General features: G+C 50.4%; 1 protein-coding gene across 1 annotated transcript in view; it reads right to left on the bottom strand.

Moving 5' to 3' along the window:
- The window catches only part of LSM1 (LSM1 homolog, mRNA degradation associated), a 225449-nt gene that overhangs the window by 160417 nt on the left and 50266 nt on the right, over positions 1–14766 (bottom strand). The window contains exon 2 of the mRNA XM_078666386.1: positions 14445–14513. Within this exon, the coding sequence (XP_078522512.1) occupies positions 14445–14513 (69 nt within the window). The remainder of the gene's footprint in view (positions 1–14444; positions 14514–14766) is intronic.

Raw genomic sequence — 14766 nt, 5'->3', positions numbered from 1 at the left:
CTCTGTTTCCCATTAGGCTACAATAAAAATGGAAATCAAATTTTGTGCCCGTGTGACGATAGGAGTGAGCAAACCACCATGCACTTTACATTTCTTTGTAAATATTACTGTATATACTCCAAACAGCTGCTTTACCCATATTTTAATAAGCGAAGACCAATTAGCCTGGAGCAAGCATATCGTCACGTTAGACCTAGATAATGTTGATTTGATTTTTCGCAAAGGTACATTTCTTATAAGGGCTATAAGGGCCCGTAGGTCAATGTTGGTTCCCTGACTCCCACGAAATTTGTAAATTGCTCTATTTTATCAATTGTATCCATTGTTTGTCGACTGCCCCGCACTAGCCACTTTTTGATATACATATATCCGTATTTTATCTTTTAAATATTTTTATCCCTTGTCTACTTAGGATATATGACTATCGTATTTTATATTTGTAATTACTGTAATGCTTTATATATTGTGCTTTTATGGTTACGATTGTATCCGAATAAAGAGGTTTTGACTGACTGGCTACTTACCAGTATGCAGCGGTTCTTTGCATGTAGGGCTCCAGAGCCACACACTATTGCATAGATCACCATCTGGTGGTGGGCCCGGATGATTACACTTGGTTGTTGTCTTGGAAAAGACTTTGTCTGTTGGATGGCTCCTCCTGTAGATCGTAGTGCTCCATCGTCAGATTGTTTTCGCCATTGGGGAAATGATGGAGTTGTACGAGTACAGAAAAGTTTGTCCATGTCTTGTGTATCTAATTAAGATATTACTGGAACAGATATAGGAAGCCGGGGAGGCATGTTTGGATCTGCAGCCCTACATGCCAAAAACAGATGCATACTGGTAAGTAGCATTTTCCGTTCGAGGCATATGGGCTGCAGACCACACACTATTGCATCGATTGCATAGCAGTTTTCTCCCTTAGCGGCGACTACCCACATCTGTTGCAGTAGTTTGAAATAATGTTTTGAGTACAGCCTGGCCCACACTAGCTTGTGGTTTTGCCTGCACATCTACACAGTAGTGTTTTGTAAATGTGTGCGGTGTAGACCATGTAGCTGCTTTACAGATATCATCTAGGGGTATATTTCCTAGGAATGCCATAGATTCCCCTAATTTACGGGTGGAATGAGCCCTAGGGGGAATGGATAGAGTGTATTTTGCTTTTTGGTAACAGATTTGAATGCACTTAACACTCCACCTTGCAATGCCTGATTTTGAAATGGGATTACCTTTGTGTGGAGGAGAAAAAAGACACAAACAATTGTTTTGTTTTATGAAACTTTTTTTCCTATCAATGTTGTATAGTTGCACTCTTTTTACATCTAATGTATGTAGAGCTCTTTCCGCAACCATTTGTGGTTGGGAAAAGAATACAGGCAACTCAATAGAATGGTTGAGATGGAACGGTGAAATGACTTTTGGAAGGAATTTCGGGTTTGTCTTAAGAACCACTTTGTTCTGATGGAGCTGTATAAATGGTTCTTGAATTGTTAATGCCTGTGTTAGACGGGGACCCTGAGGGTCGGCCGGATACCGAGGGAGAGATCCCCGAGGGGGACCGTCTCCGGCGATCGTACAGACAAGTACCCTCCCTCCCCACAAACAGGCACCACACCAAGTCGAGTTCAAGGCTTTATATAAGGTTCTTAAGGCAAGGATATCAGCGATACAGGATAACTTGGACCCGGGGGTCCTCTCACTTCTAGTCTCTGTAGGGAAAGGGGGTAGCGGGACAGTCTTAGTACCGGATCGGTACAGGTGGTGGTAAAAGGCGAGCTCACAATCCTCGAGCTGGAGGGTCTGTGGATCGGGCCGCGGCAACGCCAGCAGGCCAAGGTGATAGTCTCATAAAGCAGAGGGCCGCGGCAGCGCCAGCAGGCCAAGTCGATGGTTTCACGAGGCAGAGGGCCGCGGCAGCGCCAGCAGGCCAAGATGGTTTCACGAGGCAGAGGGCCGCGGCAGCGCCAGCAGGCCAAGACGATGGTTTCACGAGGCAGAGGGCCGCGGCAGCGCCAGCAGGCCAAGACGATGGTTTCACGAGGCAGGGGGGCCGCGGCAGCGCCAGCAGGCCAAGACGATGGTTTCACGAGGCAGAGGGCCGCGGCAGCGCCAGCAGGCCAAGACGATGGATGAGTTCTTCTCGGGTCTCTCGACTCCAGGATACAACTGCCCTCCTGGTCTGGTCCTGCCCCAGTTATAGGTCTGGTCCCCTTTGATGTCCGGACCCTCGCGCCTGGGGGCCGGGAGGTCCGGGATGAGGGAGTCCAGACACCCAGCAGGGGGGTGGAGCCAGCGCCCAGGCGGCCTGGGGTGATCGACACCTGGCGGAGGAGAGCCGTTGACGATTCCTTCTCCCATTGACTCGCCAAGTGGTCACTCTGCCTCCTGGGGGGAGGTTGGTGCCTCGATGTCGGGCCCGGCCGGGCCCAGGGTGAGGGTCGAGTTGAGGCCACGCGGCCTCGTGCTGCAGTGCCCCAAGATGGCGGCCGGGTCGATGTCGTGGGGTAGATGGTGACCCGGGCCAGCTGGGTCCGGAGCTGGTGTCTTGTAGTGGAGGGATTGCAGGGTACTTCGGGTGGTCGTTGGTGGACTCTGGCTGGGGATGCAGGGAGAGCCAGGGTCCTGGTCCCATTGCGGGGAGGGGGTACAGCTCGAACATGCGGCCTGTCCAACATGCGTCCCCCCCAGCTGAAGGCGGGGAGAGTCAGCCATCTTCCTGGGGACTCTCCTCGCTGAGGCGGAAAAAGCGTGACAGGCCGTCGGCGTTGGCGTGGCCCTGGCCTGGACGATGTTCCACCGTGAAGTCCATCCCCTGCAGGGAGATGGACCAGCGCAACAGCTTCGGGTTCTCCCCCCGCATTTGCATCAGCCATTGCAGGGGTCGGTGGTCTGTTTGCACCCGGAAGTGGGTGCCGAAGAGGTATGGCCGGAGCTTCTTGAGTGCCCAGACTACGGCGAAGGCCTCCCTCTCAATGGTGCTCCAGCGCTGTTCTCGGGGCAAGAGGCGTCTGCTGATGAAGACCACCGGATGGTCGACCCCTTCGGCGTTGAGTTGGGAGAGGACGGCCCCCACACCATGATCGGAGGCGTCCGTCTGCACAATGAATTCCCGGCTGTAGTCGGGAGCCTGGAGCACGGGGGCCGTGCACATGGCGGTCTTTAGCTTCTCGAAGGCTGATTGGCAGCCCGGGGTCCAGTTGACGGTTTTGGGGCTCTTTTTGGAGGTGAGCTCTGTGAGGGGCCCCACGATGCTGCCATAGTCCTTCACGAACCGCCGGTAGTATCCGGTGAGCCCCAGGAAGGCCCGGACCTCCGTTTGGCTCGTAGGGGGTTGCCAGGCCTGGATGGCAGCAATCTTGAGTTGGAGAGGGGCCACCAGCCCGCTTCCCACTTGGTGTCCCAGGTAGGTCACGGACCCTTGGCCAACTTGGCACTTGCTGGCCTTGATGGTGAGCCCGGCTTGCTGGAGGGCGAGTAGAACCTCCCGCAGGTGGCGGAGGTGGTCGGTCCACTGGTGGCTGTACACAGCAATGTCGTCCAGGTAGGCGGCGCTGAAGTCTTCCAGGCCCGCCAGTACCTGGTTTACCAGCCGTTGGAACGTTGCCGGGGCGTTTTTCATGCCGAAGGGCATGACTTTAAAGTGGTAGTGCCCGTCTGGGGTAGAGAAGGCGGATCGTTCTTGGGCCCTAGGGGTGAGGCCGATCTGCCAGTAGCCCGCTGTTAAGTCGAAGATGCTCAGGTAGCGGGCGGCCCCCATCCGGTCAATTAGCTCGTCTGCCCGGGGGATGGGATGAGCGTCGGTCCGGGTAACTGCATTCAGCCCTCGATAGTCCACGCAGAACCGGAGCTCAGGGGCAACGCCCGGGGCAGCTGCCTTGGGAACCAGGACGACTGGGCTCGCCCAGGGACTGTCTGAGGGTTCGATCACTCCTAGGGTCAGCATCTTGGACACCTCGGTCTGGATGCAGGCTCGTACCCGGTCTGGTACGCGGTATGCTCGGTGTCGAATAGGAGGGCTGTCCCCGGTGTCCACATCGTGGAGGCACCAGGGGGTGACTCCGGGGGTGAGGGAGAACAGGGAGGCGAACTGCCTCAGGAGCGTTTGGCAGTCTTGGCGTTGCTCCGGGGACAGGGCCTCGGAGAGCTGGACCCCTTCCACTGAGCCATCCTGCTCGAAGGCCCTCAGTAAGTCCGGAAGGGGTTCGGAGTCTTCTTCTGTCCCAGTATCGGTAGCCATTAGGAGGCTGAGTTCGGATCGCACAAAATGGGGTTTGAGCCTGTTGGCATGGAGGACCCGTAGGGGGTTCCGGGCAGTCTCCATGTCGATTAAATAGGTGACGGGCCCCTTGCGTTCGATTACCTTGAAGGGCCCGGACCATCTGTCTTGGAGGGCACAGGGCTCAACCGGGGACATCACCCAGACCTGTTGTCCAGGTTCGAACTCAATGGAGGACGTGTGCTGATCGTACCACCTCTTCATGTCCTCCTGACTGGCCTCGAGGTTGGCTTTGGCGGTGTCTCGGAACCGCCGGGTCTGGTTGCGGAGAGCCAGGAGATACCGGTAGATGTCCGGGGGAGTTTTCTGGGGAGGCTGCTCCCAACCTTCCTTGACTAGGCTGAGGGGGCCCCGGACGGGGTGTCCGTACAGTAGTTCAAAGGGGCTGAAGCCGAGGGACTTCTGCGGGACCTCCCGATAGGCAAACAGGAGGCATGGCAGCAGTACGTCCCACTGGCGTCGAAGGGGTTCTTCTAGACCCATAATCATCCCCTTGAGGGTGCGGTTGAATCTCTCGACCAGTCCGTTTCCTTGCGGGTGATAGGGGGTCGTGAATTTGTAGGTGACCCCGCATTGCTGCCAGAGGGACTTCATATATCTGGAGATAAAGTTCGTGCCCCTGTCACCGACGACCTCCCGGGGGAACCCCACCCGGGAGAAGATCCCCATCAGGGCCCGGCCCACCACGGGGGCCGTCACAGTCCGAAGAGGGATGGCCTCGGGATAGCGGGTGGCGTGGTCTACCAGGACCAGGATGAACCGGTGTCCTTGGGCTGTTCGAGGGTCGAGGGGCCCCACAATGTCTATTCCCACTCGTTCAAACGGGGTGGTGACGACAGGAAAGGGTTGTAATGGTGCTTTGATTTTTCGGCCACTTTTTCCGCTGGCCTGGCAGGTGGGGCAGGCCTTGCAGTGGTTGGTGACATCCTTCCGCATGTGGGGCCAGAAAAAATGGGTCACCAGGCGGTCGTAGGTTTTATCCTGCCCCAGGTGTCCGGCAAGGGGGACATCGTGGGCTAAGTTCAGGAGGAAGTCTCGGAAGCGAAGGGGCACCACCAGCACCCGACTGGCCCCTAGTTCTGCAATTTTCTGCTCGCTGTAGAGCAGGTCTTGGTCCCAGTAGATCCAGTGGGCCCCCGAGGTATCCCCGGTGCTCTGGGCCAGGGCTTGCTGCCGGAGTCCTTCGAGAGAAGGACAGGTTTGTTGCTCGGCCCGGAATTGTTCCTGCGTGGGGCCTCCCTCCTGCCGCCATTGTGCCAGGTCAGGGACGTCCCGAAGCTGGTCGGGTCCTTCTTCGGTTTGGGTCAAGGGAATGGCTTCTGGGGCGGCCTCCTCTGGGATGAGCGCGGGAGGAGGTTCTGGCCACTCGGGCTCTTCTGGGCTGGGGACCGCGCGGGCGGTCATGGACCGGGTCGTGACGCAGACCCATTCGGGGAGGCCAAGCATCCCCAGGTGCTCCCTCCGTTCGACAGCTGCCCAGGGAGAGCTTTCAAGGTCGTTTCCTAGGAGGCAGTCCACGGGGGCATCATCGCGGACAGTTACTTTTAACATCCCTGTTACTCCTCCCCACTCGAAGGGGACGCAGGCCATGTGGCATAGGCTTTCGGAGTTGTCGGCTGATCGAACAGGGCAAAGAATGTTCGGCAAGATTTGGTCTGGAGTGACGAGGTGGCGTCGGACCGCCGTTACACTGGCCCCGGTGTCGCGGAGGGCTTCCGCCCGGCGGCCATTGATGTTGACCCATTGACCGTACTTCTGTGTGTTGGCGGGAAGGGGGGCCCGCGGAATCATGTCTCTCTCCCCTAAGCAGACCAGTGCCATGGCGGCGGGTGCCCATTCAGAGGGATCGGTCTCGTACTCCTCTTGGTCTTCCGGGATTATTTCTTCCCCTAGGGCCGCCGCTGCAACTTGGCGGGGAGTAGTGTTCGGATTCTTTGGGCAGTTGGGATCACTGGCGTAGTGGCCGGGTCGCTGGCACCTGTGGCACGTAATGTTGGCCCGGAAACCGGCCCGGACGGCAGGGCTTCCCCGGCCAACCGGGGTCGAGGGGTTTCTGGGGGGTGACGAGGGGCCGGGGTCTCTCCCCCGACCCTGACTTCCTCCTCCCCCTCGGGGGCGATACGATCTGGATACTTCGCTGGGTGCGCTCCGGCCAACTCGGGTGCTTTCCCACCGGTCGGCTTCGGCGGCGAGTTGTCGAGGGTCGGTTAGCTTGCTGTCCAGGAGGTGTTGCCGGAGCTCCACGAAGCAGTTGTTCGACAGGTGTTCCCATACGATAAGGTCAAAGAGTTGGTCGTAGGTGGTTACTTTGTTGCCCTTGATCCACCCCTCGAAGGCTCGGCTAAAAAAGTTCACGTACTCCACCCAAGTTGTACCCGGAATCCGTTTGCAGTCGCGGAACCGTTGGCGGTACATCTCAGGTGTGAGCCCGTATCGAGTGAGGAGGGCGGCCTTCATGTGGTCGTAGGAGGTCATCAGCTGGTCCGGGAGTTGCAGCAGGGCGTCCCGCCCTTCGTTGACAAACCTCCCCCATAATCCGGCTCCCCAATCGCTTCGGGGAATCCGGTGGGAGGTCATTGCCACCTCATAGGCTTTAAACCACTGCTGGATATCATCGTTCTTGTGGTATTCCCGGATGACATCTTTGGGGATGTGAACCTTGGGTTCGGTCGAGGCAGACGGGGTCGGTCGTTCGGGGAGCCCGAGGTCTTTATTCTGTTTCTGAATCTCCAGTGCTTTGAGATTGCGCTCATGTTCGTATTCTAGTCTCTTTTCCTCTAGCTCCCTCTGTCTTTGCTTGTCTTCCCGCTCTTCCCTGAGTCGTAAGTGTTCCAGGGTTATTTTTTGTTCTGCCAACTTGAGTTCCCCATCCAAGCGAAGTCGGGCAAGTTCTAATTCGTGGAGTCTGGTTTTTTCTCTTTCTCGGATCTCTTCCAGGGAGAGATCCGTTCTTTCTTTAGTTGGTGCGGGGCTCGTTTCGGTCGTTTGTGTTCGGGGTACGGCCGTACCCGTTTCTGCCCAAGCTTCTAGGGCTCGTTTGAAGTCTTCCTTTGTGCTAAGACCTGTGGTTGGAAGTCCAAGTTCTATGCAATATTGCTTCAGTTCCCGGTGGTTGTAGTCTTCCAATTTTTCCATCTGAAATTTGTCCGTTGTTCCGCTCTCTATTGACATGGTTGTTGTGTGTGGTGGGGCGAGTGACTTTCTGTACGATTATGCGTAGGTTCGGATCCCGTCGCTGGCCACCAATGTTAGACGGGGACCCTGAGGGTCGGCCGGATACCGAGGGAGAGATCCCCGAGGGGGACCGTCTCCGGCGATCGTACAGACAAGTACCCTCCCTCCCCACAAACAGGCACCACACCAAGTCGAGTTCAAGGCTTTATATAAGGTTCTTAAGGCAAGGATATCAGCGATACAGGATAACTTGGACCCGGGGGTCCTCTCACTTCTAGTCTCTGTAGGGAAAGGGGGTAGCGGGACAGTCTTAGTACCGGATCGGTACAGGTGGTGGTAAAAGGCGAGCTCACAATCCTCGAGCTGGAGGGTCTGTGGATCGGGCCGCGGCAACGCCAGCAGGCCAAGGTGATAGTCTCATAAAGCAGAGGGCCGCGGCAGCGCCAGCAGGCCAAGTCGATGGTTTCACGAGGCAGAGGGCCGCGGCAGCGCCAGCAGGCCAAGATGGTTTCACGAGGCAGAGGGCCGCGGCAGCGCCAGCAGGCCAAGACGATGGTTTCACGAGGCAGAGGGCCGCGGCAGCGCCAGCAGGCCAAGACGATGGTTTCACGAGGCAGGGGGGCCGCGGCAGCGCCAGCAGGCCAAGACGATGGTTTCACGAGGCAGAGGGCCGCGGCAGCGCCAGCAGGCCAAGACGATGGATGAGTTCTTCTCGGGTCTCTCGACTCCAGGATACAACTGCCCTCCTGGTCTGGTCCTGCCCCAGTTATAGGTCTGGTCCCCTTTGATGTCCGGACCCTCGCGCCTGGGGGCCGGGAGGTCCGGGATGAGGGAGTCCAGACACCCAGCAGGGGGGTGGAGCCAGCGCCCAGGCGGCCTGGGGTGATCGACACCTGGCGGAGGAGAGCCGTTGACGATTCCTTCTCCCATTGACTCGCCAAGTGGTCACTCTGCCTCCTGGGGGGAGGTTGGTGCCTCGATGTCGGGCCCGGCCGGGCCCAGGGTGAGGGTCGAGTTGAGGCCACGCGGCCTCGTGCTGCAGTGCCCCAAGATGGCGGCCGGGTCGATGTCGTGGGGTAGATGGTGACCCGGGCCAGCTGGGTCCGGAGCTGGTGTCTTGTAGTGGAGGGATTGCAGGGTACTTCGGGTGGTCGTTGGTGGACTCTGGCTGGGGATGCAGGGAGAGCCAGGGTCCTGGTCCCATTGCGGGGAGGGGGTACAGCTCGAACATGCGGCCTGTCCAACAGCCTGGATCTCACTTACTCTTCTGAGTGAGGTAATAGCAACTAAAAAAGCAACTCTCCATGTAAGGAACTGTAACTCACACTTATGTAATGGTTCAAATGGAGGACCCATAAGTCTAGTGAGAACAATATCTAAATTCCACACCGGGGATGGTGGTATTCTGGGAGGAATTATTCTTTTGAGTTCTTCCATAAACGCTTTGATGGTAGGTACTCTAAATAATGACAAATGTTGTCTGTTTTGAAGATAGGCTGCTATAGCAGCAAGATGTAACCTGATTGAGGAGTACGCTAAATTACATCTTTGTAGATGGAGCAGGTAGCATATAATGTTTTGTATGGAAACATCTAATGGGTTAATGTTGTTCTTTGTGCAATACACAACAAACATGTTCCATTTGGCTGCATAGCATGCTCTAGTGGTGGGGCGCCTAGCTTCTTTTATAACATTGGATGGAGTCTTGAGTGGGTGAGTGAATGGATGAGTGGATGGAAGGAAGGCTAAGTGAAAGGGTCGATGGAGAGAGAGAAAGGGAGAATGGATGGATGACTGAAAGGGTGAATGGGTCGGAAGGATGAGTGACTGGGTGGATGGATTAGTAAGTGAAAGGATGGCTGAAAGGGTAATTGGCTGGATGGATGTGTGGACGGATGGGTGGTACAGTGGATGGCTGGGTGGGTGTAACAGTGGATGGATGAGAGTACGGATGGGTGAGTGAAAGGGTGGATGGAGGGATGAATGAGTGAAATGATAGATGGAAGGATACATGGATAGATTTGCAAATGGTTGAATATGTTTGGATATGGATTGGCTTACTTATATACTATTGCGCTACCTCCTCTGATGTGTCTGTAAAACTCACCTTCTGTCTCGTAGTTTTGTCCTGAATTTTGACCTCCTGTCCTGAATGTATACACTCACAGTCCACACGTGCCAGTTGGTCTCCCTAACTTACACTGACTTAACACCAACCACGGGCCTATATTGGTCTGCAATAAAAGAACAGGAAGGGGTGTTCTCCTCTGGTTTTTCAATAACTTATGATCCACATCAACAAGCAGACCCCGTAAAGAGTACAAAAAACACCATCTATAGCAGCCCTGGTTGTTTGTGGTGGTGGGAGAAGGGGCGGGCATTTACAGGCTGAATAACACCACGTGGACTGTAATACTTCTCATCTTCCTGTAATCTTCTGGTCAATACTCTATGCTGTGGTAACTGCTTTGCACAATTCAAGCTTTCCTATAGTCCGGTCTGTACTCCTAACCCTCGAAAAATTAAATCAAGAAAACGTTCATTTGTTATCAAAATTATCAGCCACTCTCTCTTGCTCCAAATAATGAATATTAATTATCAACTCTTAATAGTGCTGCAAGGGGACACATATTAGAAAGAAAGCTCTACAGAAAAAAATACACGATCGCACTCACAACAGGCATTTAAGGATATTTAGCGCCATCTTCTGGGAGCCAAATGAAATACTTTTGTCAGAGTTCACAAAGAAAGCAAAAACAAACCACACATGTAAGAAAGTAGGAAAACTAACATCCTAAGAAGAATAGTCAGTATATCAGACCAGTACTTTCAAGGACCCTAGCTTACTATTCGACATCCTACACCTTATTCGTTGTCTGAATTCTGTGCTTTGAAGAAAATTCTGACAACATTCAAGTACACTACATAATTTCTCAGATTACATGACCGATACGGATTAAGACGAGTTTTAAAAAAGCATCAACGGTCACCTCTGATGCTTCAAAGCACTGAGCTCATTTAGGAGAAATGTGATCTGACTGGAGGGCATAAACAAAAGAAATAAAGGGAGGACAAGCTATATTGTTCCCTATGGCATTTAATGAAATTATTATTAAGTATTGTGGAGGGTATGGCACGGTAATATTGAGAGCGTACTAAATAAAAGGGGGGGGGGAGAGTTGATTCTTAATGTTCTAAATGGAGGCATCTGAAAGTCAGATGCCAGAGATGTATTATACACTGTATAAAGAGGCACAGTGCCGGAAAAGTTAGCTATGCGCTTCACACGGACCTCTGACAGTCAAAATACATAATAAAATAAAAAGCTCAGCACGACGTAACATGGAGCTATCAAGACAAAGAAAATTGCCGCTTTTTATCCACGATCCACAAGAGATAATTGCAGATATATGCAGAGGTAGGCCCAAGTGCCTTTCGACATGACGAAGAACAAATTACGAAATTGGGAGGTTAACCAGAGTAAAGCAAATATGAATCCGAGTGATGTAATCACATTTCCGGGGGTCAGCAATCCCACAGGTTGTGTATTGCAGCACTGCTTACTTGGAGATAGTGAAGAAGCGGGTACACTAGTAAAAGAATGGCACTGCAATCGGCCACTCTAAAAAGAAAAAACGCTGGGACTGTGTTGCAAACATCAGAGCCATGAAACGGCTTAATCATTTTCACCAAATATTAAATATAAAAGCATGTTGTGTGAGTGAAATTAAGCCAAGTGTGACATCCAGTGAATGCACCAAGGGAAGAAGGGGTGGAGTGATAGCAGCAGACCGTGAAGAGACAGGAAAACAAGAGAACGAAAGAGGGAGAAAATTCGGATTAAATCAGAAGAAATTCAGTTTTAAATACATTTAGGCTTAACAACTTATTGGACAACCACTTACGAATAACCAAGTCAGACATTAAAGTTATAAATGTTAACAGCTAACTCTCTGAAGAGGTTATTTACTTAAACTGCAAGTTCAGTTTCCAGCACTGTGCTGGAGGCTAGGCAGTGTGCTCCCATCCCCCTTCTACATCTGTGTTAGTCAATACATGGATGCTGTGCTCCTAGTTCTGATGAGAACAGCCTAGTTTGCCAGTCGTTGAAGGAATGCCTGTAGGTACATACTGCTGGATCATAGCTAAAGAATGATGCCTTATGCCTAAAGCCTCCTACTATAAGCAATATCAAGATGTAAGCAACTGACCTCACCATATCAAATAGACAGATTGACAGCAGCACATACAAAGGTGAGGGCAGACTTGGCCGATGAAAATAAATTGTGGTCTGTCAAGATTGATGACTGCGTATATGAGCTGGGACAGTTCCTGTTGTATTCCACCCTGAAAAGAGTGGTTGGGCGGACATGGGGATCAGAAAAGATCAACCCGAAACTGTGGGACAGTTGGGGAGGATTCATCAATAAATGAACAAAACAGGTCAGGGCTAGAAAAATCCACTCTCAAGCTAGATGTATTCAGGATGAGCTATTTTTAGGGACTACTAGCCCTTTCTGAAGAATTGAAAATCATATAGCTTCAGTCACAAAACAAAAAGTAAATGTAGGAAGACAAACTGACTTTTGACCTCTGTCTCTGAAAGCAGAACAAATGTGACAAGATGAGGTTTAAAGGCATCTTTATAGCTCACAAAGTGAAAGCTATACAAATGCCTTTAAATCTTATCTTGTCACATTTGCTGGCTTTCAGAGACAAGTCAAAAGTCAGTTTATCTTCCTACATTTATTTTTCCTTTCTGTGACTTAAGTTAGAGGATTTTGTAAAGTGAACCGTGTGACAATTGAACTGTGCAAAGCATGTTAAATGAAAGACTAAGAAGTCAGTTTTTTATCTAATAATACTGAAATAGCGAAGTGAACTTTTCAAACATTTAAATATATTTCACTAGTTACGAAGACCCATTTTTGTAATTCTATGGTGAAAAAATATTTTTATAGGATCAAAACAAATTAGAACACTTTACTTGTTGATGTGCACATTTTAAATATGTTTGTTGAAACCCAATTTCTAAACATTGTTAATGCCCTATTATCAGTAAAACTACGTGTTAGAGGGAAAGTTTGGTGGCCATTTCAATGGGAAAGTTTGGTGACCATTTCAATGGAAAATATGCTATCTGTAAATGACCGTGCACTACCAGATCATGCTTTGGTACTATATTTATGAAAAGTGCATTTTTAAACATGAACTGGGAATTATTAGTGCTCCTGCCCAGATGACAATGCTATTAGTAAACTAAGAGGAAAGCCAGGGATCATGTGTACCCTATATATGGGCTTGATTCTTGCTGTACATGGAGCAAACATTTAGTCTAGTAAATAAAGGGTGTTTGTACAGCAGAAATAGTGAACTTGCATATTTGAAAGTGCTCTCTTGTGATAATGAAGAAAAAGGCAGCTCTATAAGACAAAATACTTGCCTAGGATCACACAATTTGAGACCAGTTCACTACATTACAAGTACATTACAGTTCGGTCGAGTAGATTAAAATTACTAGACTTGCAAGTATAGTGACATTATGATTTTTCGAGCCCTGCAGGTCATAACAGATTTATACCTGGCGCTATTGTAGAACCCTTCTGGGGCATCTCAGGCCCTCAGACTGGTGGGAGAGTAGCCTGGAGACGGACAAACTGCGGAAATTATGGGTTTGTTGTCGGAGCTTAGAAAAAATGGCATTTAGAAATACACTGTTCTGTTTCAACCATTTAAATTATGTGCACCACACTTATCTAACCGTGGACAAAATAAGGAAAATGTACATAGGGGCACAGATCACTTGTCCCAGAAGCTCAGTAGAGGTTGCAGATTTTGTACACATGGTATGGACTTGCCCAACAAGATCTCATTCTTGAGCATTGGTTACACAATGCATATCAGATGTGACGGTTTCTACCCTGGCCTTGGAAACACTTAGTGCCTACTGGATGTACATCAAATTACTAAGCCGACAAAGCATCTTGTACGTTTTCAGAGCTTAGTCTTGGTGTTGGCGAAACGTCTTATAGCCATGGCGTGGAAATCCAATATGGCTCCAACTCTGGAACTTTGGCATAAAGAAGTGGCTAAATGAACGGGGGAGGGGATGGCGGTTAATACATATGTGGCTCAGGGATGGGAAGTGATGACTCCCTGATTAATGGGACATTTACTTGGAGAAACTTGACCCGAAATCAGATCCATGAATAGGCAATGGGAATAGAAAGGAAAGTGTATAAGTACTCACTCACTCTGTGCATCCAGATGTAAGAGGGGTGCAATGAGAAACAGGCTAACAGGCTAACAGGCTAACCTAATAAGTTAAAACACAGGCAAATTTTGACAAGGGGAATATGATGTTGGGATGTGCTGATCAAATTAAGCAAATCCACCATTCGTTGTTGTTGATATTGTTAAAACACAGGCACGGCGGAGTGCAGACTGGAGGGGTTATGTGGGGGAGCGGGTAAGTTCCTACCGATCCATGCAGTTGTCATACAAGGGGGGGGGGGGGGTTGGTGGGGGGATGAGTGTTGCATGCAGTATGGTTACTGTAGTTATTTTAGATGTATCAGACAAATTGACAAGAATGTGACCTCAAGCCTGCACAGGTTGTGAGAGATATGTACCTCATAATGTTACACCACAATGCTACGTGGTTTGTCAGATGTCAACATTTTGTATATACGAGTTGTGAGTACTAAAGATATTTCATTAAAAAACAAATCAGCTTGTGAAATGCTGCACAATATCCAGTTCCTGATAGGAATAATTTCAGCACCTTGGCACAAAGAACTACCTCACTCAATGTCAGAATATCTATTACTCTTCTTTCTAGAATATCAGTCTCCGCTGCTTCTCATTTGCAGCGTTTTTCAACTTGTGGTTTCATGTGCAGAGATTTGAATCCACTATCAATTAATCTTGGGCAAAGAACAACTGAACAGTACTGAATGCAACCTCACAAAAATAACAAGGTGTTTCATACCAAACTGATCGATGCTTCTCAAATATCCTATCAAAGTTCTACCATCTCGGAGGAGCACCAGGTGTTTTTCTGAAAGAAAAGAAAGGGGTTTAGGAAAACAAGGATATGTTGTGGGAAGAGCACAAAACAAAAAGGCGTAGAAGATAGTCACATAGCATAATTGACAATGCTTTGTAAGCAAACATTGTAAAGAATAATCAAAATGATCAACAAGAATGAAAAGAAAATCTAGCATTTGTCAAATAACTACAGAAGCTTTATACATCACAGTTGAGAAGTGGGTCCAAATATCACCAAAATATCAAATCTGCTGACTTCTTGA

This window comes from Lissotriton helveticus, chromosome 11 (genome assembly GCF_964261635.1).
Source record: "Lissotriton helveticus chromosome 11, aLisHel1.1, whole genome shotgun sequence".
Classification (NCBI taxonomy): domain Eukaryota; kingdom Metazoa; phylum Chordata; class Amphibia; order Caudata; family Salamandridae; genus Lissotriton; species Lissotriton helveticus.
Note: the sequence above shows the minus strand (reverse complement) of the source record. Positions and strands in the feature narration are given on the sequence as shown.